General features: G+C 39.6%; 1 protein-coding gene and 1 non-coding gene across 5 annotated transcripts in view; both read left to right on the top strand.

Annotated features, from left to right (window-relative positions):
- Window positions 1-24820, top strand: part of PTCD3 (pentatricopeptide repeat domain 3) — a 35317-nt gene extending 10497 nt beyond the window's left edge. Inside the window, exons 6-24 of one of the 4 annotated variants that reach the window (XM_058550767.1) lie at window positions 329-433; window positions 2038-2161; window positions 3987-4102; window positions 5619-5689; window positions 6858-6945; window positions 13687-13747; window positions 14032-14117; window positions 14837-14981; window positions 15657-15707; window positions 17663-17752; window positions 18045-18073; window positions 18950-19056; window positions 19836-19914; window positions 20015-20105; window positions 21014-21099; window positions 21604-21752; window positions 23235-23276; window positions 23710-23868; window positions 24164-24820. In XM_058550767.1, the coding sequence (XP_058406750.1) occupies window positions 329-433; window positions 2038-2161; window positions 3987-4102; window positions 5619-5689; window positions 6858-6945; window positions 13687-13747; window positions 14032-14117; window positions 14837-14981; window positions 15657-15707; window positions 17663-17752; window positions 18045-18073; window positions 18950-19056; window positions 19836-19914; window positions 20015-20105; window positions 21014-21099; window positions 21604-21752; window positions 23235-23276; window positions 23710-23868; window positions 24164-24236 (1752 nt within the window). In that variant the 3' untranslated portion in view covers window positions 24237-24820. Of the gene's footprint in view, window positions 1-328; window positions 434-2037; window positions 2162-3986; window positions 4103-5618; window positions 5690-6857; window positions 6946-13686; window positions 13748-14031; window positions 14118-14836; window positions 14982-15656; window positions 15708-17662; window positions 17753-18044; window positions 18074-18949; window positions 19057-19835; window positions 19915-20014; window positions 20106-21013; window positions 21100-21573; window positions 21753-23234; window positions 23277-23709; window positions 23869-24163 lie in introns of those variants that run through there. The other 3 variants (XM_058550771.1, XM_058550769.1, XM_058550770.1) reach the window with 3 other exon arrangements.
- On the top strand, window positions 22669-22804 carry LOC131412318 (small nucleolar RNA SNORD94). Its single transcript, XR_009221761.1, has one exon. It is a non-coding gene; the product is annotated as a small nucleolar RNA SNORD94 (small nucleolar RNA).
- Window positions 24821-27196: the final 2376 nt, after the last annotated feature.

The raw sequence follows: 27196 nt of genomic DNA, 5'->3' as shown, positions 1-27196 counted from the left end.
TAAAACGTTTTAGAGATAGGCTATAAAAAGGTTTTGGTTTTTAATACTTAGGGCACTTGCACACTGGAGCAGTCCACTCAGTTTAAATGCATTGTTTTTATGTACCTCAAGCTGTATATAAGATGTGACCTGAAATTATGTCACACTTAGTAGCAGAGGTGGATGTATAATATTATGAATTTAACTTCTAATTGGATTTCTACGTGTTGTTGCATTCTTTTTTTTTCTTTTAGGGAGGAGAATGATAATTCTTGCTGAGGGTATAACTTATCTCTGGAGTCTAAATTACATGTAAATACTAATTTATGTATAAATCTTCTTTATATAGCGTTCATTTTTATTGGCAAAGAAGTCTGGGGAGAATGCAGCAAAGTTTATTATTAATTCACATCCCAAATATTTTCAGAAGGACATAGCTGAACCACATATACCGGTAAGGAAAGGTAATTGTGATTTTTAGATAGTACTATGTATAAATACAAACTATACCAAGCTTTCATGGCTAATATTTGAGTAGTCATTTGAATGCCCTCAGTATTTGGGTTAAAAGTCGTTTAATGTACATAGTTATCTTTGCTCACAATACTAACCTTCTGTTTGTTTTTTTAACCCCTATATGTATTTGCTCCTCATCTTATTTCCCCCCCATTTGGCTTCTGTGAAAGCAAACTCTTAGATCTTTACCTCTGACTGTTCCTTTTCAGTAGCTTTTCTCTCAATTCCTCAAGTGTTGATGTCTTTCTTAGGTTTCCATGCTCAGTTGTTTTCTCTTTTTTCCTGTCTACACTCCTGCTTCAACAACCGTTACACTCCGTTTGGCATTCTTGTATATCTGGCCTAGATCCCTCTACTTTGAACTCTCGGGCTCTGGTTTTCTTCGGATTGTATAAATCTTTCACCTTTTCCTTTGAACTCCAAGTTGTATTTCCAACTGCCTCTCTGTTTCATAGTCATGAGGAGGGTTTGTGCAGTGCCTGCTGTATGGTGGGGCATTGTGCTTAGTGCTGTCAATACTGTGGTGAACAAAATAGATGTGCCTCTGCCCTCCTGAGTTCATTAATTGAAATGGTAACCTCAGACTTGCCATGTCCAAAATTACTTCCTCTCACATCACCCTCCTTCCCAAAACATACACACCCAAACCCCACCCTCCTGCTTCTCAAGCAGCAACTTCTAGTGACAAATTAGGAAGCCAGTGCAGTTGTTTAGGTGAAAATATTGATATCCTGAACTAAACCAGTGGCAGCAATGGAATGATCATTTGTTGGCCCACCCTTTCCCCTGTATATCTTTGACTAACAATGACTCTTCTGTGCTTAGCTCACTTTTGCTTGAAGCCTTCCGTGAGTCCCCTGCCTCCATGGCAGCAGCACTCTCACATCCCTGAGATCTCTTGTCATTTACCGTTCACACTGTATCGTAATTATTATTTCCTTATTTTCCTTATTAGATTGTGAGCACCTTGAAGGTAGAGAATGACTTTCATCTCTACATCCCCAGTGCCTAGCTTCGTGCCTGGTGTCAAGTAGTAGGTGTTCAATAAGTATATGAATTAAGGAGTGAGTGAGCTAAAATCAGCACACCTTGGTGATACTAAATGTTTAGAGAAAGAAGCATCAAAGATGAAAGGTTTCTGCCTTTGGAAACCAGTGTACTCGGACACTTATAACCAAGATTGGGAGGAAAGGAGAAAGGATGGTCTTATCAGGGGAAAATATAGTAACTTCAACTAGAAGTTGGGAAAGTTAGTTGGAAATAGGATTCTGTGTTTGGGTGCTTTTAAATTCTCTCCAAGCTAGGAGATAGCTAAATAATCTTGTTTTGGAGACTGGAGAGGTTTTTTGATATATATTTTTTAAGTTACATTCCCTACAAAGACATTCTTGTTAAAATGGTAAAAAGTATCTGGTGCATGAAACGTGAATTGGAACAGTGCAGGTTTTTTTTTGGTTTGTTGGTGATAAAAGTTTTGTCCTGCTCGGTTGTCATTTCGCCTTTACCTGTTTGTGGTAACTTGAGCCATCTTGATTTCCCTAGTGTTTAATGCCTGAGTACTTTGAAGCTCAGATTGAAGATATAAGCGAAGCTGCCCTGAAGGAACGAATTAAGCTCAGAAAAGTCAAAGCTTCGGTGGACATGTTTGATCAACTCTTGCAAGCAGGTGACTAAGTTCATCATTTAAAGCACCCTTAGGAACGGGGACTTGCAAGTGGGCCCCAGTTAGATGATCCCGACAGTTGTGAGTAAAAGTTACAGGCATTACTGCACTTACTCTGCTTGATGGCCGTGTTTATATTTTTAAGAGCTTAATAAATAATATTTCAAGTTCTACTTTAGCTCCATTTTAAAATTATAGGTGTGATAGAGTTGCAGCTTTGTTAGTGTATTGTCTTCTTGTGCTGTGTCACAGGTAGAGAACTATACCATTCTTCCTTAGCTTCCATTTTTAACGTTAGGTGTGTACATACTGTATTCAGATTTCCTGTACTCTGAAGTATGTTTGGAAGGCATAAAACAGACAAGAAGAAATATTTAAAAAGGAAAGAGCGCTAAGCTGTGGGATCAGAGGCTTGGATACTGGTTCTAGTTCTGGCACTAATTAGCTCTATGGCCTTGAAAAAGGCACTTAATTCCTCAGAGCTTCTGTCTCTAGAATCCTGTGGCTCTCTGGGTTTGCCCTGGCTGAACCTCCAGGGTATAGATCTAGATTGCATGGCCTTTAAGCTACCATGAGAATGTACCTATAGTAACATGGAAGACAGTGGCATTATTTAAGTTTATGGAATCCGGAGTGCTGTTCTGTGTTTTAGGATAAAAATCAACCAAACATACAAGAGATCAAAACTGAACTGAATCACTCAGTACAGTCTTAAACACCAGAAACATTTGCAGAAAGCTGGTTTTGATGAGAGAATTTTGGTACGTAGCCTACTACAGCATTGGATGTACAAATGAATTGCTAGCACAGATTGTAATTTAGGGAGGCTTTTTCCTCTGCTTCAATATGATAAACGTCTGGTATAAGTTTTCATTAAAGTTCTTGGTGCTAAGACTTGTCTTCCTCTGTTTTACACACTGTGTGGTGTAGGCGCATGCAGACATTGAGTAAACATTTCTAAAGACAGTGTGTCAGACCCATAGCTCAGAGTAACAGAATGAGCCATCACTCCAGGGGAGAGATCATAGCAAATTTTATTATCAAGCCCCTAATATAGTCATTTTATAAAGGAAAACTATTAAGTAATTTTTCAGGGGTCACACAGCTCTGGGACCCAATCAGATTACACTCCATCGCCTGTGTCCTCTCCTCTCTGCCATGCCTTCTTTAATGGGCTTTTAAATTTCCTGCTGGGCATTTTTATTATCAGTATATTTTCTTTAGAAAAATGCAGTTACCTTAGAACACTGAATTGTGTCTCATACTTCTTTCTGTTCCCGTTTCTCCCTCTAAATAAGTGTCAAGATGGGAGCATAATGTTTTAAGCAACAGTTTTTAAAAGGCTACTATAATTAGATGTTACGCTGGTGTTTCTAGGCAAGTATTTCAGTGAGGGCCTGGATCCAAGTGGAATGGTTTTGCTTGCATTTTTAAAAATGGAACTGGGCCAGGGGAACTAAGTGGCAATAATTTGCGGAATGTTCGGTTTGGAGATGTTAGTTAACACCATGAGATAGTTTTCTCTGGGGATACGAGTACATAAAATATTATTGCGAGCACAAGGTCAAACTTTGTCTTGTAGTTTAATCTTTTATGTCAGACAATATAGTTGGTAAGGATTGTGTCCATGTCTGCATAACTGCAGGTGTTTAAGTTGGTGGCGTGCATACTCATCCATTGCTAAAGTGATGGGTGACAGTAAATATGTAACCAAGAAAGCCACAGCTCATAGAAAAGGTGAAGAATTTTAATCTAATGTTTATTCTAATGGGGTTTGATTCTTTGATGTTTCAAGGTTGCTTTCCCTTTTTTTCCCTCCTGCCCACAGGAACCACTGTATCTCTGGAAACAACTAATAGTCTCTTAGATTTATTGTGTTACTATGGTGACCAAGAGCCCTCAGCTGATTATCATTTTCAGCAACGTGAACGATCAGAAGAGTTGGTAATGGCTTTTGGCAGTGATTTTTAAAGTTTCTTTTGATAGTGATACTTTCTCAAAGTAAGGCAAGTTCATGTGCCATGAGTAAGGATAGTAGAGATTTGTTCTGAGATGTGATATCGTACAGTAGCTTTGATAAAAAGTGGTGCAGAGCAAGAGAAGGATTTAAACAATTATTTTAACATTAGTTCCCTTCTTAAAAATATTTTGGCCTTGCCTGCCACATACAGGCAAAGCTTTGACCAGAAATGTTTGGGCAGGCTCCTCTGTTGTTGTTACTTACAGTCACAGTATGATGTATAATAGACAGGGAAAGACCTTCTGCCCCCAGCTCCCTCAAAACTTCATACATAGGTAGGCAGAGAGGAGTGAGCACACTCTACTGGAGCTGTAGAACAGTATTGTGCCAAGGGCTGGCCTGTTGATACTGAGTTGTAGCCTATCTCTCAACCCAAGAGTTTTATTTCTAGAAATAGATCCCAAGGAAACTTTTGGATCAAGTGAACAAAGATGTATGTATGACATTTTTCGTAAAATGATATTCATACCTACAATTGCAAAATGTTGAAAACAAATTAGATGTCTAATAGTGGGGTGATTAGATTATGGTGATAGTGTTGTGTGGTGGCTAGGAGTACTAGTGTAGCTCTGTTTGGGTGTGGAAAGATTCTCATTCTTGATAAGTGGGAAAATAGGCTAAACAATACATCTTCCATTTTTGTAAAAAAAAATTTTCATATGTGTAAGGAAAAAGCTATATTAAAAATTAAGTGTTTCTCTCTGAGTGATGAAATTGTGGGTGTTTTTCTTCCAGTTTATGTCTTTTCTAATTTTTTTCCGTTAAACGTGGATTATTTATACACAGAGTAACTAAGTCTTTTATAGTGCAAAGGCACTGGGTGGCGGTCACACCCTGTCTTCCAGATTATCCTCTCCTAGATTCCCTGGCCTGGCTGGCCGTCTGCCCCTGCAGCCCCAGCTACAGAGCCAGCACTGTCCTGTGGGATGCCACCCAAGCCAATCTCGCTCTACATCAGCGTCACCCCAGAGCTTGCTTTATAAATAAAGGACAAGATGTAGTCTTTAAAACAAAATCTTAGCTTGTGTTGGGTCAGTGTTAGACATTAACTATGTATGCTGTACCCAGATATTTTGTTTTCTCTTGCTTTCACCCTGATAATAAACGGTATCTCTGTATGGATCAAGGCAGACATAGCCTCTGAGGAAACAGGCTGTATGGGTTGGATTTCCAGTTTCTCTGGGCCGGGCCATAGAGAGCCCTGGCTTTATCTGTCTCCAGGCTGTCAGTTGTTGCTTTAAGGGCCAACTTTACTTTTCATCAGTAAATGAACTGATTTATGCTTAAGAAATTAGCATTTCTTAATAAATATTTACTGGGTTTCCTCTTTACCTTCTTCTGGATTCTGTTTCCTTTGATATTCTGATTTTGAGGGATCTAAGTAGGAGAATGCATTCCTTTGTCATATTTTACTTTATTTCTGTTGATGGTTCATTTCAGGAAGAGGCCACAGAGGAAAACAATGAGAAATCTAAGAAGAAGGCTGGTCCTCAGTTTGGTGTTACTTGGAGGTATGTTATATGTAATTAGAACCTTGTATTATGGTTTCTTACAGTGCATGTAATGTTCCCCGTAACCCCCTGAAGATATGATCCTGTAATTTTCTAAAATACAGTTTGTTTTCATTATGCCATATAAATGTCACAGTTGGTATTCATATGTGTTTGGACCTTTTTTCATAAGATCTTTGCCTCCAACCAGCAGCACAAGGTTGACACTTGATTTTTTTTCCATTTAACTCCGTGTAACCTTCACATGCTGTGGTTCCTTTGGTAGTTTCATCAGGTAGTCCTTGCAGTGTATATCTCTAATTCTGAAAGATTGGATATTCTGGATTACATAAGAATACACATATACTAGAATGTAGCTCTAAATTATGACTGCTGGCCAGCAAGCAGAAGTATTCAGCATTTCTGAACAAAAGGTGAATAATATTTAACTAACATTTGAGAATTTAAATTAACTGAGTAGAAGCGTCTAAATAAAAGAAAGGTATTTAACATGGATATCTGGAGAAGGAAACTACCACTGATATCTAAAGTCTTTTTCAAAGTGATAAAATGAATAGAATCAAAAATTAAATTTCTTCAATAGATTTAATAATTTCACGAAGTAGTTAAGAGCGTGGACTTTGGGGTATCATCCTGGTTCAAATCCTGGTTTTGTCTGATTTTTGAGACCTATTGGTAAGAGAGAGAATCAAGGTGCAGCATAGTTTATATAACATGGTACCTTTGTTGTTTTTGTTTTTAAGAAAGAGGGAAAATAGATACGTTAGAATATGACAGAAGGGATTCAGGAGACGCCACTTGTCTGTAGTTCCCTCTGGGGAATAGTATCTGATTGAAGGAGGATGGGGAAATTTCACCCTGTTGTACCGTTTGCTTTTTGTTTAATACCTTGAGTATATATTACTTTTTCATGAAACTTTCCTTTTCAGTCCTGGTTCTGCCACTTAGCTGCAAAGCCTTGGACAACTTAAGGTCTTCGAGCCTCCGTTTTTCCCATTTTCTAAGTGGTGATAACCATATCTCTCTCTGGGTGGCAAGAATTATTTGAAATTATGTGCATAAAGTGTTTAGCATAGTGCCTAGAACATTGTAAACCCTCAGTAAATTCTGGTAGCTATTACTGTTTTTTTTCTGTTTCCCCTGGTTCACATTTACTCTTTTTGTGCAGAGCAAAAAACAATGCTGAGAGAATCTTCGCTCTGATGCCCGAGAAAAATGCACATTCCTACTGCACAATGATCCGGGGAATGGTAAAGGTAACATTTGTTTTATGTATTTTTATCCTTTTTTTTTTTTTTCAATTTTTTTTTTATTGCAGTAACATTGGTTTATAACATTAAAAATTTCAGGTGTACATCATTATACTTCTATTTCTGCATAGATTACATCATGTTCACCACCAAAATACTAATTACAACCCATCACCACACACATGTGCCGAGTTATCCCTTTCGCCCTTCCCCCTCCCCCCTTCCCCTCTGGTAACCACCAATCCAATCTCTGTCTCTATGTGTTTGTTTGTTGTTGTTATTATCTACTACTTAATGAAGGAAATCATACGGTATTTGACCTTCTCCCTCTGACTTATTTCACTTTGCATTATACCCTCAATGTCCATCCATGTTGTCACAAATGACTGGATTTCATCGTTTCTTATGGCTGAGTAGTATTCCATTGTGTATATATACCACATCTTCTTTATCCATTCGTCCCTTGATGGGCACTTAGGTTGCTTCCAAGTCTTGGCTATTGTGAATAACGCTGCAATGAACACAGGGGTGCATGTATCTTTATGCATTGATGTTTTCAAGTTCTTTGGATAAATACCCAGCAGTGGAACAGCTGGATCATATGGTAGTTCTATCCTTGATTTTTTGAGGAATCTCCATACTGTTTTCCATAGTGGCTGCACCAGTTTGCACTCCCACCAGCAGTGTATGAGTTCTCTTCTCTCCACATCCTCTCCAACACATGTTGTTTCCTGTCTTGTTAATTATAGCCATTCTGACGGGTGTGAGGTGATATCTCATTGTAGTTTTGATTTGCATTTCCCTCGTAGTTAATGATTTTGAACATCTTTTCATGTGTCTGTTGGCCATCTGTATATGTTCTTTGGAGACATGTCTGTTCAGGTCTTTTGCCCATTTTTTAATTGGGTTGTTAGTTTTTTTGTTGTTGAGATGCATCAGTTCTTTGTATATTTTGGAGATTAAGCCCTTATCAGATGTATGGTTTGCAAATATCTTCTCCCAATTGTTAGGTTGTCTTTTCGTTTTGTTGATGGTTTCCTTTGCTCTGCAGAAGCTTTTTAGCTTGATATAGTCCCATTTATTTATTTTTTCTATTGTTTCTCTTGCCCGGTCAGACATGGTGCTTGAAAATATGTTGCTAAGACCGATGTCGAAGAGTGTACTGCCTATGTTTTCTTCTAGAAGTTTTATAGTTTCACATCTTACATTCAAGTCTTTAATCCATTTGGAGTTAATTTTTGTATATGGTGTAAGGTAAGGGTCTGCTTTCATTTTTTTGTATGTGGCCGTCCAGTTTTCCCAACACCATTTGTTGAAGAGACTTTCTTTTCTCCATTGTATGTTCTTGGCTCCTTTGTCGAAGATTAGCTGTCCATAGATGTGTGGGTTTATTTCTGGGCTTTCGATTCTATTCCATCGATCTGTGTGTCTGTTTTTGTGCCAGTACCATGCTGTTTTGGTTACTATAGCTTTGTAGTATATTTTGAAATCAGGGAGTGTGATACCTCCAGCTTTGCTCTTTTTTCTTAGGATTCCTTTACTTATTCAGGGTCTTTTGTTGTTCCAAATAAATTTTAGGATTCTTTGTTCTATTTCTGTGAAAAATGTTGTTGGAACTTTGATAGGGATTGCATTGAATCTATAGATGGCTTTAGGAAGTATGGACATCTTAACTATGTTAATTCTTCCAATCCAAGAGCACGGAATATCTTTCCATTTCTTTGTGTCTTCAATTTCTTTCAGCAATGTTTTATAGTTTTCTGTGTACAGCTCTTTCACCTCTTCAAGTTTATTCGTAGGTATTTTATTCTTTTTGTTGCAATTGTAAATGGGATGGTATTCTTAATTTCTCTTTCTGCTGCTTCGTTGTTAGTGTATAGAAATGCAACTGATTTTTGTATGTTGATTTTGTATCCTGCAACTTTACCATATTCGTTTATTACTTCTAAAAGTTTTCTGGTGGATTCTTTAGGGTTTTCTATATATAAAATCATGTCATCTGCAAATAGTGAAAGTTTCACTTCTTCCCTTCCAATTTGGATCCCTTTTATTTCTTTCTCTTGCCTGATTGCTCTGGCTAGGACTTCCAGTACTATGTTAAATAGGAGTGGTGACAGTGGGCATCCTTGTCTGGTTCCTGTTCTTAGAGGGGTAGCTTTCAGTTTTTCACCATTGAGGATGATATTAGCTGTGGGTTTCTCATGTATAGTCTTTATTATGTTGAGGTACTTTCCTTCTATACCCATTTTATTCAGAGTTTTTATCATAAATGGAAGCTGTATCTTGTCAAATGCTTTCTCTGCTCTGTTGAGATGATCATGAGATTTTTATTCTTCATTTTATTAATGTGATGTATCAAGTTGATTGATTTGCGAATGTTAAACCATCCCTGCATCCCTGGAATAAATCCCACTTGATCATGGTGTATAATCTTTTTAACGTATTGTTGTATGCGATTTGCTAGTATTTTGTTGAGGATTTTTGCGTCGATGTTCATCAGTGATATTGGCCTGTAGTTTTCTTTTTTTTGTGCTGTCCTTGTCTGGTTTTGGTATCAGGGTAATGTCGGCTTCATAGAATGAGTTAGGGAGCTTCCCCCTCTCCTCAATTTTTTGGAAGAGTTTGAGAAGGATAGGTATTAAGTCTTCTTTGAATGTTTGGTAGAATTCACCAGGGAAGCCGTCTGGTCCTGGACTTTTAGGGAGGTTTGTGATTACTGTTTCGATCTCCTTACTGGTGATTGGTCTATTCAAATTCTCTACTTCTTCTTGATCCACTTTTGGAAGGTTGTGTGATTCTAAGAATTTATCCATTTCTTCCCGATTGTCGAATTGGTTGGCATATAGCTTTTCATAGTATTCTCTTATAATCTTTTGTATTTCCGAAGTGTCTGTTGTAATTTCTCCTCTTTCATTTCTGATTTTACTTATTTGTGCCTTCTCTCTTTTTTTCTTGGTGAGTCTAGCTAAAGGTTTGTCAATTTTGTTTATCGTTTCAAAGAACCAGCTCTTGGTTTTATTAATTTTTTCTATTGTTTTTTTAGTCTCTATTTCATTTATTTCTGCTCTGATTTTTATTATTTCCCTTCTTCTACTGATTTTGGGCTTGGTTTGTTCTTCTTTTTTCAGTTCCTTTAGGTGCATTGTTAGATTGTTGATTTGAGATTTTTCTTGTTTGTTGAGATAGGCGTGTATTGCTATAAACTTCCCTCTTAGAACCGCTTTTGCTGTATCCCATAAATTCTGGCATGTCGTATTGTCATTTGTCTCCAGGTATTTTTTGATTTCTTCTTTGATTTCTTGTTGACCCAGTTGTTGTTCAGTAGCATTTTGTTTAATCTCCACATATTTGTGGCTTTTCTGATTTTCTTCCTATAGTTGATTTCTAGTTTCATACCGTTGTGGTCAGAAAAGAAGCTTGGTATTATTTCAATCTTCTTAAATTTTTTTTTTTTTTTAAGATTTTTTTATTTCTTTCCTTATTTTTTCCCCCCAAAGCCCCAGTAGATAGTTGTATGTCATAGCTGCACATCCTTCTAATTGCTGTATGTGGGACTCGGCCTCAGGATGGACGGAGAAGTGGTGCCTCGGTGCGCGCCCGGGATCCGAACCCGGGCCACCAGCATCGGAGCGCGCGCACTTAACCACCAAGCCACGGGGCCGGCCCTTCAATCTTCTTAAATTTATGGAGACTTGTTTTGTGGCCTAATATGTGATCAATTCCGGAGAATGTTCCCTGGGCATTTGAAAAGAATGTGTATTCTTCGGTTTTTGGATGGAATGCTCTGTATATATCTACTAGGTCCATCTGTTCTAGTGTATCATTTAAGGCCAATGTTTCCTTATTAATCTTCTGTTTGGATGATCTATCCATTGGTGTAAGTGGAGTGTTAAAGTCCCCTACTATTATTGTGTTACTGTCTATTTCTCTTTTTATGTCTGTTAATAATTGCTTTATATATTTAGGTGCACCTACATTGGGTGTGTAGGTATTTACAAGTGTTATATCCTCTTGTTGGATTGTTCCCTTGATCATTATGTAATGCCCTTCTTTGTCTCTTTTTACAGTTTTTGTTTTAAAGTCTATTTTGTCTGATATGAGTACTGCTACCCCAGCTTTCTTTTCATTGCCATTTGCGTGGAGTATCTTTTTCCATCCCTTCACTTTCAGTTTGTGAGTGTCTTTAGGTCTGAAGTGTGTCTCTTGTATGCAGCATATATATGGGTCTTGTTTTTTAATCCAATCAGCCACCCTGTGCCTTTTAATTGGAGCATTTAGTCCATTGACATTTAAAGTAGCTATTGATAAGTATGTACTTACTGCCATTTTTTAACTTTTGTTTTTCTCAGTGTTTTAGTAGTCCTTCTCTGTTCTTTTCTTCTTCTATACAGAATTGATGGTCTATTTGTGGTCTTCTCATTTCCCCTTAAATCAGTCCCTTTAACATTTCTTGTAGCACTGGTTTCTTGGTGACAAACTCCTTTAATTTTTGCTTGTCTGGGAAATTTTTGATCTCTCCTTCCATTTTGAATGATAACCTTGCTGGGTACAGTATTCTTGGCTGTAAGTTTTTTCCTTTTAGCACTTTAAATATATCATGCCATTCTCTTCTAGCCTGTAAGGTTTCTGCTGAGAAGTCAGCTGATAGCCTTATGGGGTTTCCTTTGTATGTAACTTGACTTTCTCTTGCGGCTTTTAGGATTCTCTCTTTATCTTTAACTCTGGACATTTTGATTATGATGTGTCTTGGTGTGGGCCTCTTTGGGTTTATCTTGTTTGGGGCTCTCTGTGCTTCCTGTACCTGGGTGTCTGTTTCCTTCCTTAGGGTAGGGAAGTTTTCATCTATTATTTCTTGAAATAGATTCTCTGCCCCTTTGTCTCGCTCTTCTCCTTCTGGGACACCTATAACGCGGATGTTAGTGCGCTTGATGTTGTCCCAGAGAGGTCCCTTAAACTGTCCTCACTCTTTTTAATTCTTTTCTCTTTTACCTGTTCAGCTTGGGTAATTTCTTCTAGTCTTTCGTCCAGCTCACAGATCCGTTCTTCTGTATCCTCTACTCTGCTTTTGAGTCCCTCTAGTGAATTTTTCATTTCTAGTATCGTATTCTTCATTTCTGATTGGTTCTTTTTTATATCTTCCGTTTCTTTGTTGACATTCTCACTGAGTTCATCTATTCTTCTCCCCACATCAGTGAGCATCCTTAACACTCTTTGTTTGAACTCTCTGTCGGGTAGGTTGCTCATTTCCGTTTCACTTAGTTCCTTTTCTGGGGTTTTGTCCTGTTCCCTTACTTGGAATGTATTCCTTTGCCTCCTCATTTTGCCTCTTTCCCTGTGCTTGTGACTACGTATTAGGTAGGTCAGCTACGTTTCCTGCTCTTGGATAGGTGACCTTATGTAAGTGATGGCTTAGGAGGCCTGCCGTGTGCTTCCCTCACTTCTCCGTGACCCGACCTCCCGAAGCGGACCCAGTCTCTCCACGGCGGGAGCCCCACACACTCCACCACTGCCCCACACTCTCCACCCGCTCCTTGTGCACACCCTGCCCCACTGAAGTCAGCTCAGTTGCCAGGCTGCAGAGAATCCAGTCACCAATCTGTGCAGGCCCACAAGTTGCCTGAGGGCTTGTTGCTGGTGGGGGCCCAGTCTCTAGGGTGGGCTGCCCCCCCTGGCTGAGCTGGATTAAATCTGTGCTCTAGCGGGTGGGACAGACCCTGGGCTAGCAGGCCTCAGGGAGAACTCCATTGGCGTCTGTGTCAGCACGCCCACACCAGGCCACAACAGTGGCCGCCTCCATTGTCCCAGTCCCTGGAGAGGTCTCACCTCTCACCAAGATGCACTCAGGGCCTATTAGGTGAGTCTCTTTACACCAAAGCACTGTGCGCCTTTCTTTCTGGTGATTTTAGGTTGCTTTCTGAAACAGGTGAGTTTGCGCGTGGGCCCTTTAAGAACCGGTTTTAATTTCTTTGTGAATCAGCTTTTCTGGGGGTACTCCCCAGTGTTTTAGTAGCAGGCAAAGTCAGATATTACGCCACTCGTCTCGATTGTGCTGGGTCCACAAAATGCCCACAGCGGGGCCGCTCCCGGCTCAGGGCCCCTGCGTACCTGTGGGCTGCTCCCGGGTGGCCGTGACGCTGGCCGCTAGTGAAGGCGGCGTTTTTCCTCTCCAGTAGGGAGTTTCTGCCTCTTCTGCCTCGGTTAGGATTGTCCGTTGTTGCAGGCGTTCCTCTTATCCAGTTTTTAGTTCTGTCTCAGGGGTAATTTTTCCACGAGTAGTTGTAAATTGGCTGTGTTCGCGGGAGGAGGTGAGTTCAGAGTCTGCCTACACCGCCATCTTGACTTCCTCCATCTGTATTTTTATCCATAATTTCCCGTAACTCAGGTTTTCTCAACCTCAAAACTATTGACATTTTGGGCCAGATAATTTGTTGTGGCAGGCGCTGCCCTGTGCGTTCTAGGATGTTTAATAGCTCCCTGGCCTGTACCCACTACACGCCGGTAGTACATCCTCACCACCCCCAGTTGTGACAACTGAACATGTCTCCAGGCATTACCAGATGTCACCTGGGAAGCACAGTTGCCGCAGTAGAGAACCTCGTATACACTAGAGCATATGCTTCGTGAGAACTGGGACCTTGTCTGTTTCGTTTATTACTGTCCTCCTGAACCCTAGTACAGTAGATGTGCAAATATTTCATAAATGAACAGATCGGCTGATACTTAATTTTTATCCTTTCTCTCTTCCAGCACCGAGCTCCTGTGCAGGCATTAAATTTGTATACAGAATTATTAAACAACAGACTTCCTGGTAAGTGTCTTTGGAGAATTCCCCTCTCTTCTCCTTTTTCTTTCCTTCTCTCAAGAATCTGAAATCTTTGGATCTTGCCTCACTCATTGGCTCACTTGTTAATCTTTTCGTGTGGTATTGGTGATTGAAGCAGAAGTAGATCCAGAGAAGAGAGTGGTTTTCTAGTTTTGTGGACACGTGGTAATGAGCCAGGAGCCACACGTGCATCACCACTTTGCCTTAAACTGAGCAATTTAGGAGTTAAATCTTCAACTCCAAATTTTGTTAATTTTCTCCTTTTACAGCTGATGTATACACCTTCAATGCAGTGATTGAAGCAAAAGCATTGATGGTAAATGAGAAATTTGAGGAAAAATGGAATAACATACTGGTAAGGAGGAACCCTCATTTTGCCTTCTAATAGGCCAAAAATATCTTTTGCTAGAAATACATGGGGTGGAGACAGCATTCATTGAGCATCTACGCAGCAGTCACCATGCTGGGCACTCAGATACAGTTACCTGTTTACCGCCCTTCTAGCAGCCCTCTAGTTTAAATAGCTATGTCTGATATGTGAGAAGAAAAAATGACTTGACCCAGAGCATACAGCTAGAATTCAGGAAGACCTGAGTTGCCTTATTCATTCATTTCTCATAATAGTTCATTATAAAAATATGCATATTTATTCAAAATTTTTATCAGGTAAGTTTAAAAAAATTGAAATCAGTGGATTGAAGTAATTTAGGAGTAGGAACATGTTTTTGTACCATACAGCTTATTTATAAAGGAAAAACATCATCCATTCTAGTCCATTCTTTTGTTTGAGTCTCAGAAGACTCCCTAGGCAGAGGGCTGAAGACAGTTTATATACCTTGATCAAGTAGGGAGTGACGGAATGGAGGAACTTCTCTAAAACGCAGTCACTGGTGCTGCTAATTAATAGATAATTCTTAAATTAGGGATAATGCTTAAATTCTTGAATTAGTAATTCTTAAATTACTGCTTTAGACGTAGCCAGAGAGCCAAATTCTTTTTTAGTATCTAGTATTAGTTTATTGGACAAATTATCTACCAGGCATAAAAAGTACTTCCTGCTTTTGATTCAACTAGGAGCTACTGAAACAAATGGTTGCACAGAAGGTGAAACCAAATCTACAGACTTTTAATACCATTCTGAAATGTCTCCGAAGATTTTATGCATTTGGAAGATTGCCAGCTTTACAGACCTTACGTGAAATGAAAGCCGTCGGAATAGGTGAGGATGTGTCCTAGAGCCCCTCACTGAAGACCCAGACAGTGCTGACCAGAGGTTTCAGGTGTAAACAAGCAAAAAAGAGACTGTGAACTCTTTTTTTTACTATTTACGTAATGTGTTGGGAATTTCCTTTCCACCGTTTGGCACACTTAATTACATGTATTTACTATGGTGGGAGCTCCTATCTCATCTTCATGTTCTTTATAGCAAATTACAACATTGTTCTAGTATTTTAGGTACTTTTTTGTGGATCTCTTGCTTCTGGGGAAAATTGTTCACTTAGAGTTAGCCAGTTTTAAATCCCATTACATTTTCTAGCATAATTAGTATTTGAACCCAAGTGTTTGCTAGTGTACTGTATATTTTCAGTACTTTATTGAAAGTTGTTTTGGGAATCAGTTCAGTATGCTTTAGTGTTCTTAAGTGAAGAATCATAGTACAGTACGTTAGCTATAACATTTTAGTAGTAAGTGATTCAATCTTTATGACACCTTTTCACCTTTACATTAATCACATGAGCTGGGAAATGTCTTCGTTCAAAGGAGTAGAAGTGCATCATCTTAAATACCAGCATCAATATGTTTTTAGTTTGGTGTGTCTTAGTAAGCTATATTTTGGATAGCTGTATTTGACTTATTTTATTTCTTATTTTTTCTATCCACCTGGTAATTTGAGAACCCTCGCTTGCAACATATCACTATGTTATTCAGCTGTTTTATCAACATGGTATGTATGACATTGTGTTATATTAATTTCAGTACAAAGTTGATTCAACTCCCTTACTTTTAAGTGATTAGTTGTTGTATGTTACCTTCTCTGCCTATAAATTAAGAATAGAGAATTCACAAATTAACATTATCTATAGCCTGAGCAAGAAGTTGTTCTTGTGGATAGTAACCTTGTTTGTGATGGGAAACTTGAGCTGGAAGGGAGAGAGGCCATTAAGTGTACTAGCAGTGTTGGTGTACAGTTAGGTGTACAGTTAGAAATGGTCAGAAGTTGCTTTGGTTTGGGCTTCCTTATGCTCTCCAGTGTTGTGCTGTCCAATACGACAGCCACTGGCTACATTTAGTTAAAATGAAGTAAAATTTTGAATTCCTTCCTTGCATTAGTGCTTAATAGCCACATGTGGCTGCTGGCTACTCTATTCAGTGATGCAGATATAAAACATTTCCATCTTTGCAGGAAGTTGTTGAGGAGTGCTGCTCCACAGTAACCTTAACCTTATTTTGAAGCCTTGTGGGAGAACTTGAGGCTCCATTTGTCGCCTGCTTTTAGGTCAGCCAGTCCCTGTTGGAGCTGTGCTCTGTTGAATGGACTTTGGAGAGGCACACCTGAGTTGAAATGTCACCTCTACCGTTTATCAGCTGTGTCAAAAGGGACTAGAAACCTTACCTGAGGAGTAATGCCATAGAGTGTAATGATTGAATGAATTTCGCACAGTGTCTCGTCCTGTGCTTGGAAGGTGCACAGTAGACACTCATAGTCTGTTAAGGTTCTTGTCCATTTGCCCCAACCTGAGCAAGAACCCCTGGGTTCAGAAATGACAACTCTAGTCCTTCTCTCCCGTGATAAACTTTATATATAAAAACTATAGAGAAGAACTTGATTATCTCTGTTTTGAAGGGCTAATTTTACAAAATCCATATTTTCGTGTTTAGGGAGGTATTTTATCTTTTGTGGGGGGCAAGTAACTGACTTTATCTTGGAAACAGGTAAGCAGTTTCCATGATAATTGTATCGCCTAAAATTTTGCTCAACCTTGGTGAGATTGTAGTGAAACTAGTGTTGAAGGCCCCAAAGCTTATTCCATTCCTTGATACTATCACAGATCACTTTGATTCAGTTGCTAACCAATGTCAGTGGTACTTAAGCTTCCTAAGTAACACCCATGATCGTGGGGGCAGAGTGGGAGGAGAAGTGTCAGTTTGTCTTATGTATATAAATTATCTGCCTGCAATAATAATTTCTAGGAATTTACCCAAAGGAGAAAGCCTAAAATAATGAAGAATTGCTACATATAAAATAGATTATGTCACTAATAAAAAAATTAGGAATGCCAGCAAATGGAAACAGGCTTGAGGAAATTATCAAAATACATCTGTGCTATCATAAAATATTATCACTTGTGTGTAGATAAGGTAGGGAAGGGAATGTGGATCAATAATGTGATATGTTTGGGAATATAGTAGGTACATTTTCTGACCTGTTGATAACTCAGTTCATGTGGTTTTAAAGGACTGCCCACGTCCATTAATTCTACAGTTTTCTTTTTCTTGGCCTCATCTTCATTGTACTTAAGAGGAATAGAAATGATTACTAGCAAAAAAACCTGTTTGTTTTCCTAAGTATGCAGGCTTGGTGAGGGTGCGTTTTTGTGTGTGTGTGTGTGTCTCCCACTTCAGTGAAAGTCAGGTGTATGAAGAGACTAAGAAGGAAGAGAAAAATCTCTGTTGGGAGCACATAGACAAAGATCGGTGACTGTCCCATATCTTATGGAGAGTCGCACTCTGTCGGTGCATTTGTTCCTTTAGCAAGCATGTGCCCTGGCCAGCTCTGTGCCGGGCCTTACACTGCAGGTGGAGGGAGGAGAAATGTGGCCTTTTGTACTAGGTCCTGTGCTTGCTGGTGGTACAGGAAATGGACTCATGATAAAATCCATTTGCTTCTTTATTCTGTAGAAAGCTCTTCAAAAGAAGCACCCCTCATAATCTATGATATCATGAATGAAGTAATGGGAAAGAAATTCTCTCCAAAGGACCCAGATGACGGTATGTACAGAAATGGCTTGTGTAAGACAGCCTGTTTTCCGAGTGCCAGTTAGCAGAGGCCTGGTATGAGGACAGGGTTTAATTTAGCTTAGTCTTCTTTTGGGTCATTATTCCGAGAAAGCCAAAATGTCTGTGGCACGTTGCTGTATGCTTCCTCTCCTGTTGAGTTCTCATTCCTTTAGGTTTATCTTGCGCATTACAGCTTTTGTTGCCAGGATTTTAATTAATGTTACTGACTTAAAAATATGTTTTATCCGTAGTAACCAAGGCTCTTGTGAACTTTGCTTTTCAGATGCATTTTTTCAGTCAGCCATGAGAGTTGTAAGTACTGGTTCTTGCTTAACTTTTGTTTTCCTTTTTCCTCATCCATTTCCTAAATTTATCTGTAACTGGTTGTGGGGATATCTTCTTGATTTTTTGACTTCCTAACTCTTACTTTTTTTCATGTCTTTGGTTCTAACTTTTTTTCCTCTAAAATGCATACTAAATCACATAACGTCCCTTCCCTGTGTTTATTGTATACATTGTCTTTTTTCATACCTTTGTTCAAATAAGGTTTCAGAGTATTTCGTATTTGCCTATTGGTAACTTCTTAAATTGAAGATGGTTGTTTTTAATTTTGGTTTTTCCTTTTATCATGTTCATTATAGGAAAAATTTCAAGCAGTTTCAGAGTGAATTAGCGTATCCTTTTTCCTAAGGATAATTGCTTTATAGTTTAGTGTGTATCCTTCCAGGGCTTTTCTTCTAGGTATTCAGACGTGCACACCCAGCTGCATTTCTGTGGTGTTTGGTTTGTTGACAGCACTGAAGTATTTCATAGGAGGGAAGGACTACAATTTAACTTATAACTCTTCTCCTGTGGGTTGGTTTTGGAGTTGATCGGGTTTTTTGCTGGTACAGTGATGCTGGAGTAAGCACTCTGTCTTTTGTGCATGTGATCAAGTATTTTTATAGAATTGACTTCTAAAGGTATAATTACTAGATCAAAATCATGTTGTTTCACATTTCACAGAACTTGGGGGTTTGTTGTGATCCCCCCTCCTGTTGCTTGTAACTCATTTGCTGTCAACCAGTAATACATTGAATCATCATATAAATATTTCCACAAGAAACTGTACTTTTTTTCTTTATGTAATGAGCCACTGTTTGGCTGATAAGGATCTCAGAGTGATGCTTACTACTTGTAAATTTTCAGTGCTCATCTCTCAGAGATCTAGAACTTGCTTACCAAGTACATGGGCTTTTAAACACCGGAGACAACTGGAAATTCATTGGACCTGAGCAGCGGCGTAATTTCTATTAGTAAGTGTGTTGGAAATGTATCCTTTTGCACCTTTAAGCAACCATTAGTTGATTTTGCAAGTGGGAGGCTGTTAGTGGCCCTCCTGTCTCACCCCTGATGACTCAGACAGCATGCCTCTGACTTAATAGTACATGTTAATTGAGCGCTTGGAAATTCAAGCAGTGGTAAAACTGATCTCCCAGACTGAGATGTCTAGCGTATATCTTTTAAGCTGTTTTTCTTTGTAACACTTTAAATGCATGTATCTTTTTCCTCTACGCCCTTCTGTTTTATATTTTTGAATTTATAGTAGGGTGCATCCCTAAAGATTTCGTCACAACCTCTTTTGTTTTTCAAGATGAATATACTGGAGCCTAAAGAAACTCCTTAAGTGAGTTTGCTTTTAGGCAGATAAAAACAACAACTTAAGGAGGCAGCCTGTTAATAGGTGTGTAATGATTGTCTTCTATATGTCCAAATCCTTGCTGCACATCGAATGCTTTTAAAATGAATATGATGTTCACTGTCTGCTCCCCATAAACTGCGAGTATGCTGAGGAGGCAGTCATGAATGATCAGTTGAGGATAAAAAGGTATTAATTGGGAAATCCAGAAAGCATTTCTGGGTCAAGCACCTTCTGGGTCAAACGTTGGCCCGTGTAACTTGAAATTGTTTATAACTTGGAAATTGTTTTTAAATTCTATATAACATGTCATTATATAACTATGCTGTAATTTAATCATTCCCCTATTATTAAATAGGGATTTTATACTAAACATACTTTTTCTCTCTATTGCAGTTCCAAGTTTTTCAGTTTGCTTTGTCTAATGGAACAAATTGATGTCACTTTGAAGTGGTATAAGGACCTGATACCTTCAGTAAGATGACTCATTACTAATCATTTATCATTGCAGACCTGTTTGTGGGTGTCTTTTCTGATTAATACTTTAAAAATATATTTGTATTTCTCTTAATCAGGTCTTCTTTCCCCATTCTCAAACATTGATTCATCTTCTCCAAGCATTGGATGTGGCCAGCCGGCTAGAAGTGATTCCTCAAATTTGGAAAGGTTAGTTTCAGCTTATGTGTCCAAGTCTGTCTCACTTCATTGTCCTCCATTTTGATTTTGATTAACAAACCTGTTAACGTTGTTAGGGATGAAAACTTTCATATTTGACTAAATTGAATACGTTAGTGAGGTCTACTTCTAGGTCACTTGCTCATGTTGCATATTGGATTGCATGAGTGAAAATGATCTGAAATTAGTTCCTTCATGACAAGAAAAGGCTGGGTTTTGTGCACCTGTTGTGTGACATGACAAAGGGAAGATCACTGCTAATTACGTGGTACACTGTAAATCTAAATGCAGGTCCCTAACTCCAAGGCCTATGTTTTTCCTCTGTACCATGTTGCATCACTGTGGTTCAGTTGCTGATCAGTCAGTGATACTTGATGTTTCTAAGAAATAGCCCTGACTGTTGGTTTGTGTGTATGTGTGTCTTATGTGTATAAATTGGCTATAGAAGATGCTGTCTCTTCCACTAGGTGACTATGATCAAGTCAGTTTCTGTCTGCCTCAGGTTTCCATGTCTCAAACTCTGAGACTATAGCTGTGCCCTACTATTTCACAAGACTGTTCTAATGAGTGTGTATAAAAGACCATTGACGATACCCAAGCAACAGTGTCCTACTACGTGGAGCTGGTGGCTGCTCAGATGTAGCGCATGTGCTGTGTTTAACACTGGACCGAGAGCAGGTTGCTTGCATTGGCTTTCACTGCTTTTGTCCATTCTTACAGTGAATCATCCAGCTGGTTTTCTGGAGTCCTTGGAATAAACCTAGAATAGATAATGTCAGCAACTTACTGTGACTCATCAAAAAATATGGGTGACAGCTGACGATGGACAAAGGTCAGCCAAAGAGAGTTGGTTTTACATGATGGTCATCACTTCTCACTGTGATCGTTTTTGTTTCAAGATAGTAAAGAATATGGTCACACTTACCGCAATGACCTGAAAGAAGAGATTCTGATGCTCATGGCAAGGGATCAGCACCCACCAGAGGTAGGGTTGTATTGCCCCTCAGGTTTTGTTACCGTTGTTAGATGTACGCTAACCGGTATATCCTCTAGTACTGAGGGCCCTGTAAGGGTAATTTCCCTGGTTTCATCTATCATTGTGGAGAATTCTGCCATCTAAGCCCAGACTTGAATTATACAACTAAACAGATCTAGCCATTAGCAGAGTACCATTTATAAAGTCACGCTTATTCCTCTAGTCCAAAGCAAACAACATGAAAATAGCTTCTCTCTGTCCTGACAATAGCAGCTTGGTTTCTTTCTCTTTTTTTTGTTTAATTGCCATCTAAAAATAAACCTATAGTTGGATTTGAGAGATGTGGCTAATCAAATTATTTTCCCCAGAGAAGGGTGTTGTTTTGTATTAATTACTTGTGTGCTATACATGTGATGTATTCATTTGCTCAAAAATTTTAACGGTTTTATGGAGTCTCCTTTAAATTCTTATAAAACCATTTAGGCAGTTCTGCTGACTCTTAGAGCCTCTCAGCTTCAGGTGGCGTTTGCTGACTGTGCTGCAGATATCAAATCTACTTACGAAAACCAAGATGCTAGACAGACTGCTCCTGATTGGCCAGCCAACTCTCTGAACTGTATAGCTGTCCTCTTTTTAAGGGCTGGGAGAACCCAGGAAGCCTGGTGAGTACAGTACCCCATGTGTGAATTAGAAGCATTTGTCCTTGGATCTCAGAGAACATTTACCCTGGTCGGTAGAGGTTCTCTAATTTGGCTGTATGATGTATAGTTGATCAGGAGACAAATGAGTCTTCTGCATAATGAGTTTTCTGTGGAACTTCCAAATACTAACTGAAAAGCAAACTTTTAGAACAAGACCAGTATACGTGATATATTTAAGAGAGGATATGATTCTGTGGGCTAGTTCTCTTTCCGTTTCTGACCTTTCTGTTTTCTGTATCCATGGGCAAGTAAGTCACTTATCTGTCCGCTTAAATAGACAAAGTGATCGAAGAATCTTATGTTTGAAAATGTTTTGGGCATTTGGTTTTCAAGTATTTCATTTGTGGGTGCTCCTCTCACTTCTCAGCTTAAAAGGTGGATTGTGTACTTGGACTTAAGGAAACTGGCATTCACCAATATTTACTAAACATGGCCTTGAGTAGAATCCATCTTTGGTTTGTGCCACTGTATTCTAGTTATATGTTTTCGTCAGCGTTTCATTCGCATACTAATTTTGTGAATGGAAACCTTGTGTGTATTCATTTTTCCAAAAGCAGAGAAGTCGACAGAAGAATACTTTGTAGGGGTAGTCACAGTTAAGTGGTTCTGCTATATTTTGTGTTGGATATAAATGTGTATTAGTTGTAAAAGTTGGTAAGTGAGGGATACTTATGCATGGTTTCTTCAACCCAAGAAAGTAACTTAATTTGAACATGCGATTGTCAGTCCAAAATATGGCTGTTCACCGTCTCCAGGAAAAGCGGGTGAAGGCTTTGCTGCCTCTGCTGGTCTTAGGAGTGTGCATCACACACATGACCTGCTAACCATCTGATGCTTGAATTTAACTCAGGCAGGTTGCCACACACTTGTTATGAATCAGGCTGTGATGATTGGCGCAGGGGTACGGACCTCAGCTGAGTCATGGGAGCTGAATGTAGGTGTTTCTCCTTGTCCTGCATGTGGCAGGATGATGGCAAGCACTTACATGAGACTGATGCCTCAATCTGAGCCTGCCCTTCATAACGTAACTTCAGGACACACTGAGCTCATAGTGGATGGTAAGAGAGGAAGAGATCATACTCGATTGCATCCCTCTTTTCCAACTGCCCACAGGATATATTCCCTCTCTGGGAGGACTGAGGTGGTGCTCTACAAGGGGATGTACCCCAGCAGTTCTCCACACTAGCAGCAAACCAGATTTGCCTGTGACACTTGTAGTGTCCGTATATGAAGTCTGGGAAGAGGGAGTGGAGGCACCTGGGGTGATTGTGTTGTAAGGACAGGACTGGGCACCAGTGGGGCTGACACATGTGTGTCTCCAGGAGCTTCCACTGGAGTTAGGAAGGAGGCTTAGTCTCTGAGTCCAGGAGAACAGCTACAGTCATCTGATTGCCTTCTGCTCTGTTGGTATTCATAATCTGTCTCCTATCTCATCTTGAACAGGAAAATGTTGGGGCTTTTCAGGAAACATAATAAGATCCCTAGGTAAGTTGCAGTTAACAGGCCTGCCTGCATACATCCTAGAATTAGCCGCATGGGCTTAACTCTTAGTGGGGTGATTGGAATTTCTTCACATACCTCAGCCACAGTGGTTGGGCATTTTTCTGATAGGCAAGCAAATGGACAATTGCTCCCGCCATCTAGGGCATCCTGAGGCACGCACTGTTTTTTAATCTGTGCTCAGTGTTTGCGGCACACTGGGGATATGTTGAATAGATCCTCAATGAAGGCATATTGAACCAATGTTCCTTATCTCTTTGGCCCTTCAAAGTTAGATTTCATGTAACTGCCTCCAAAGCTACCATTGAAGATTTGATGACTGAACTTTATAAAATGCTAGATTTTGCATGTAAATCTTGGACTGAAGGGGTTGACGGGTTTAGCTGGGGAATATTGACATTTTGCCTTTCTTTTACAGAAATGAGTTGCTGAATGAGTTTATGGACAGTGCAAAAGCATCCAGTAGCCCTGCCCAGGCCATTGAGATAGTGAAGTTGGCGAGTGCCTTCAGCTTACCTATTTGTGAGGGCCTCACCCAGAGAGTAATGGCTGACTTCGCAGTCAGCCAGGAGCAAAGGTAAGTGGGTCCTGTATCATCACCATGAAGGAAAGTTGTAAAAATGGAGCAGACCTTTTGTTCATCTGCCCATTCAAATGTGCATAGCTTTCTACCCCCTGAATTTTCTTCTTTCTTTGCAAAACGTCAGGATGTGTTGATTTAACAATTATTTCATTTGTCATACAAATCAAGGAGGTCTGTAGATTTGGCTTATTGGAACCTTTCCCTTGGTAAATATAGGTCAATGCAGCTGCAGAGTCCCCCATCCCCCAGATGAGTTGCAGAGTAACACTCCTGTTCATTTTCCTTGCAGGGAAGCCCTGGGAAACCTGACTGCATTGACCAGTGACAGTGACAGCGACAGTGACATCAGTGAAGGCAAATAGAAGAGGGTGAATCAGGAGCAGCTGTGGCCTAGCATAGCTGCTATAATGACACTGAGAACTGAGATGTTATTAACCATGATATGAAGAAAACATGGCAGTAATACACATTTGGTGAACTTTGAAGTAGAGTTGAATACGACACTGACTTATTTAGGTTCAATTCTCAATTTGAGACTAAACCATCCATTCAAGGTTTACTGTTTAAACAGAAGCAGCATTACCATTTTCATTTCTTTAGACACACGTTTTGCGGTACAGAGCTCCTGATTTCAGCATAAGCTTTGCACACCTGCAGTGTTTGTCAGCTGCCTTCACACTTGTCATCAGTGTGGTTTGCCCTTCCCTGTCGTGGACCTCAGCCTTCGTTGGCTGATGCTGTGATGCTGGTACTTCCTTGATCTTAGAGAAGGTGTCTAAAAGAAGTTTCCGTTACATCACAATTGATATTGGGTCAGTAGTATCCCAATTTCAGCGATATTTAGATATGAAAAATTGTGCATCTTAGAATTGATTAAATGACAATGGCAGGAGTTCAGGCTGCAAAGCTGGGAAAATGAAGAGTAAATAAATATGTAATTAATGTACATGTGTATGCATTTCCATTATTTTTACATAGCGTTTGCCAGAGTCTTCCCACTAGACTTGGGGCTTGCACAAGAGTGTTCATCTTCTTTCTGTCCCACTATTTTGTGTGTGCTGGCACCTTCTGTAGTTGTGCTTTACTAAATGAGGGCAAGTGGTGATGTGAGGATTGGGATGTCTTCTTGATATGATTGTGTGTTGCTGGTAATGAAGTTGGTCAAGAACCTGTGCTTCTAGCACTTCTCTCTTAACCACTATGACGTTCAAATAGTATTGGAAGCTAACAGGAACTTGGGAGGTTTGCAGAAGCATTGTCTTCACAAGGGCTTCTCCCACAGGCTGCTTTGCTCATATCCGATTCCCAGATTTACTGAGGCACCTCGTGAGTTCTCTGCAGAGGAGCAACTTCATCACTGCCAGGATTGACATTTATGGGCTGCTAGTATCTTGTATTGATGTCTGTTCCCATCTCCATTTACCATCCTCTCTGGGCCAGGACCCAGTCATACATCTTCAGAAACCTAAGTATTCATGTTTTCTCCTAGAATGTCAGAGTTTAAGACATCTAACTGAGGGACAAAGACAAGGGAAAATGACAGTAATCAGCTACTTAAGCACTCAACGTGCATTGCACCATTAGCCTCTTGACATATTGAAGCAAATGAGTAAAAGGTTAGATAACGGTGGATTAGCCTTTGATCTTGGTTTACAACTTCCAAGGAGAACAGTGGCTGCCTGGGAGCTTGTTAAATCAGCCCCTTCCTTCCCCCGGTTCATCAGTATTTGCAGATGCCTGAATCTCTTTGTCGAATACTCAGTGCAGTCCTGATAATTGTGGAAACTTCTCCCCTTGCCAGGTGTTAGCTGAATCCTCATCATGCTTTGCTGCTATGGAGTTGACGGGGAAAGTCCACCCGGACTGATGTCATGTGAGTCTGTAGTGGACTTGCAAAGCGGGTAACGTGTAGCTCAGTGGTTTTAACTCTGTTACAGATATTCCAAACCCCCACTGGGGGCAAGTCAGTGCTTTGAACTTTTGAGGAAAAAAATTAAGGGCTATCGGATTGGTCTCCATTCTTATTTTTAAATGTTTATTTCACTGACTAATGAAATATCAGCCTCTAATAGTAAAAGATGTTCTATTTTTCTATGCCAAAGTTAATAACCTACCAATTTTTGCCTCTGGTCCTGGCTCTTCCAATTTTTGCCTCTGGTCCTGGCTCTTTCCTCAGTTTGCTATCTCTACTTCCTCTATTACTGTCTCTACACTTGAATACAACTCAGGTATTGCATTCCTAAAAGGCATGTAGTAAATGAGTGGCTTCTTGGTGATGTAGTAGAATGTTTCAGTTTTAAGACCACTGCTATGGAGCAGTCTCAACATTTCTCAGCTGATGTTTATATAGGAAAAAATTTGTATTTACAACCTAAAACTCAATTTAACATTTTAAACAAAATGATATGAGGAAAAAGGTTTGAGTTATAACTCAGATACAATTAGGAGCAGAAGCAAGTTTTTTTTTTTTGAAAAGCTTTGGAGCATTAAAAGGGGATGTGCTGCTTTAATGCCAGAGCTGAGAGGCATCAGCATTAATACTATGTAAAGCAACCATATGTTAAAATAAAAATCCAAAAACAGCTTTTTGGAAATTGGGGACTGAGGGTACTGAAACTATTTGAGCAACTTAGCAAAAAGGACCAGGAGAGGGCCGGCCTGTGGCTTAGCGGTTAAGTGCGAGCGCTCTGCTGCTGGTGGCCTGGGTTCGGATCCCGGGCGCACACTGACACACCGCTTCTCCGGCCATGCTGAGGCCACGTCCCACATGCAGCAGCTAGAAGGATGTGCAACTATGACATACAGCTATCTACTGGGGCTTTGGGGGAAAAAAATAAATTTTAAGAAAAGAAAAATTAAAAAAAAAGAGACCGGAGCATCAGAAGAGCAAATGGGACTCAGGCCTTGTGGAATGGGAAGGGTAAACGGAGGAGTCTTAATGTATGTGGACGAACTTGTTCAGTGTTGCCTCCGAGTTAGATTACCAATGTGTGGAAATTGGAAACTAGCACATTTCTGGTTCAACAGCATGAGGACTCAAACAATAAAATGGACTGTTATGTCTGTCTTTCAAACTGCAGGGTTTGAAATCAAATTTTATGGGTGATTACTAGAATATTTTAATGAAATGGATTAGAAAATCTACATCACATGCAGTAAAGTTGTTTTGTAATATATTTTTTTTACAGTGCCATAGATAAATGTATATAGATACACACAAATAAGAGTACCAGATCATGATGTAAACTATTTTACTGCTAGTCATGGTCAAAAAAGTTTGAGAAACATTGAAATAGGATATGCTATGAGATAGCAGTCACTA

Source organism: Diceros bicornis, chromosome 12 (genome assembly GCF_020826845.1).
Source record: "Diceros bicornis minor isolate mBicDic1 chromosome 12, mDicBic1.mat.cur, whole genome shotgun sequence".
In the NCBI taxonomy this organism is placed as follows: domain Eukaryota; kingdom Metazoa; phylum Chordata; class Mammalia; order Perissodactyla; family Rhinocerotidae; genus Diceros; species Diceros bicornis.
Note: the sequence above shows the minus strand (reverse complement) of the source record. Positions and strands in the feature narration are given on the sequence as shown.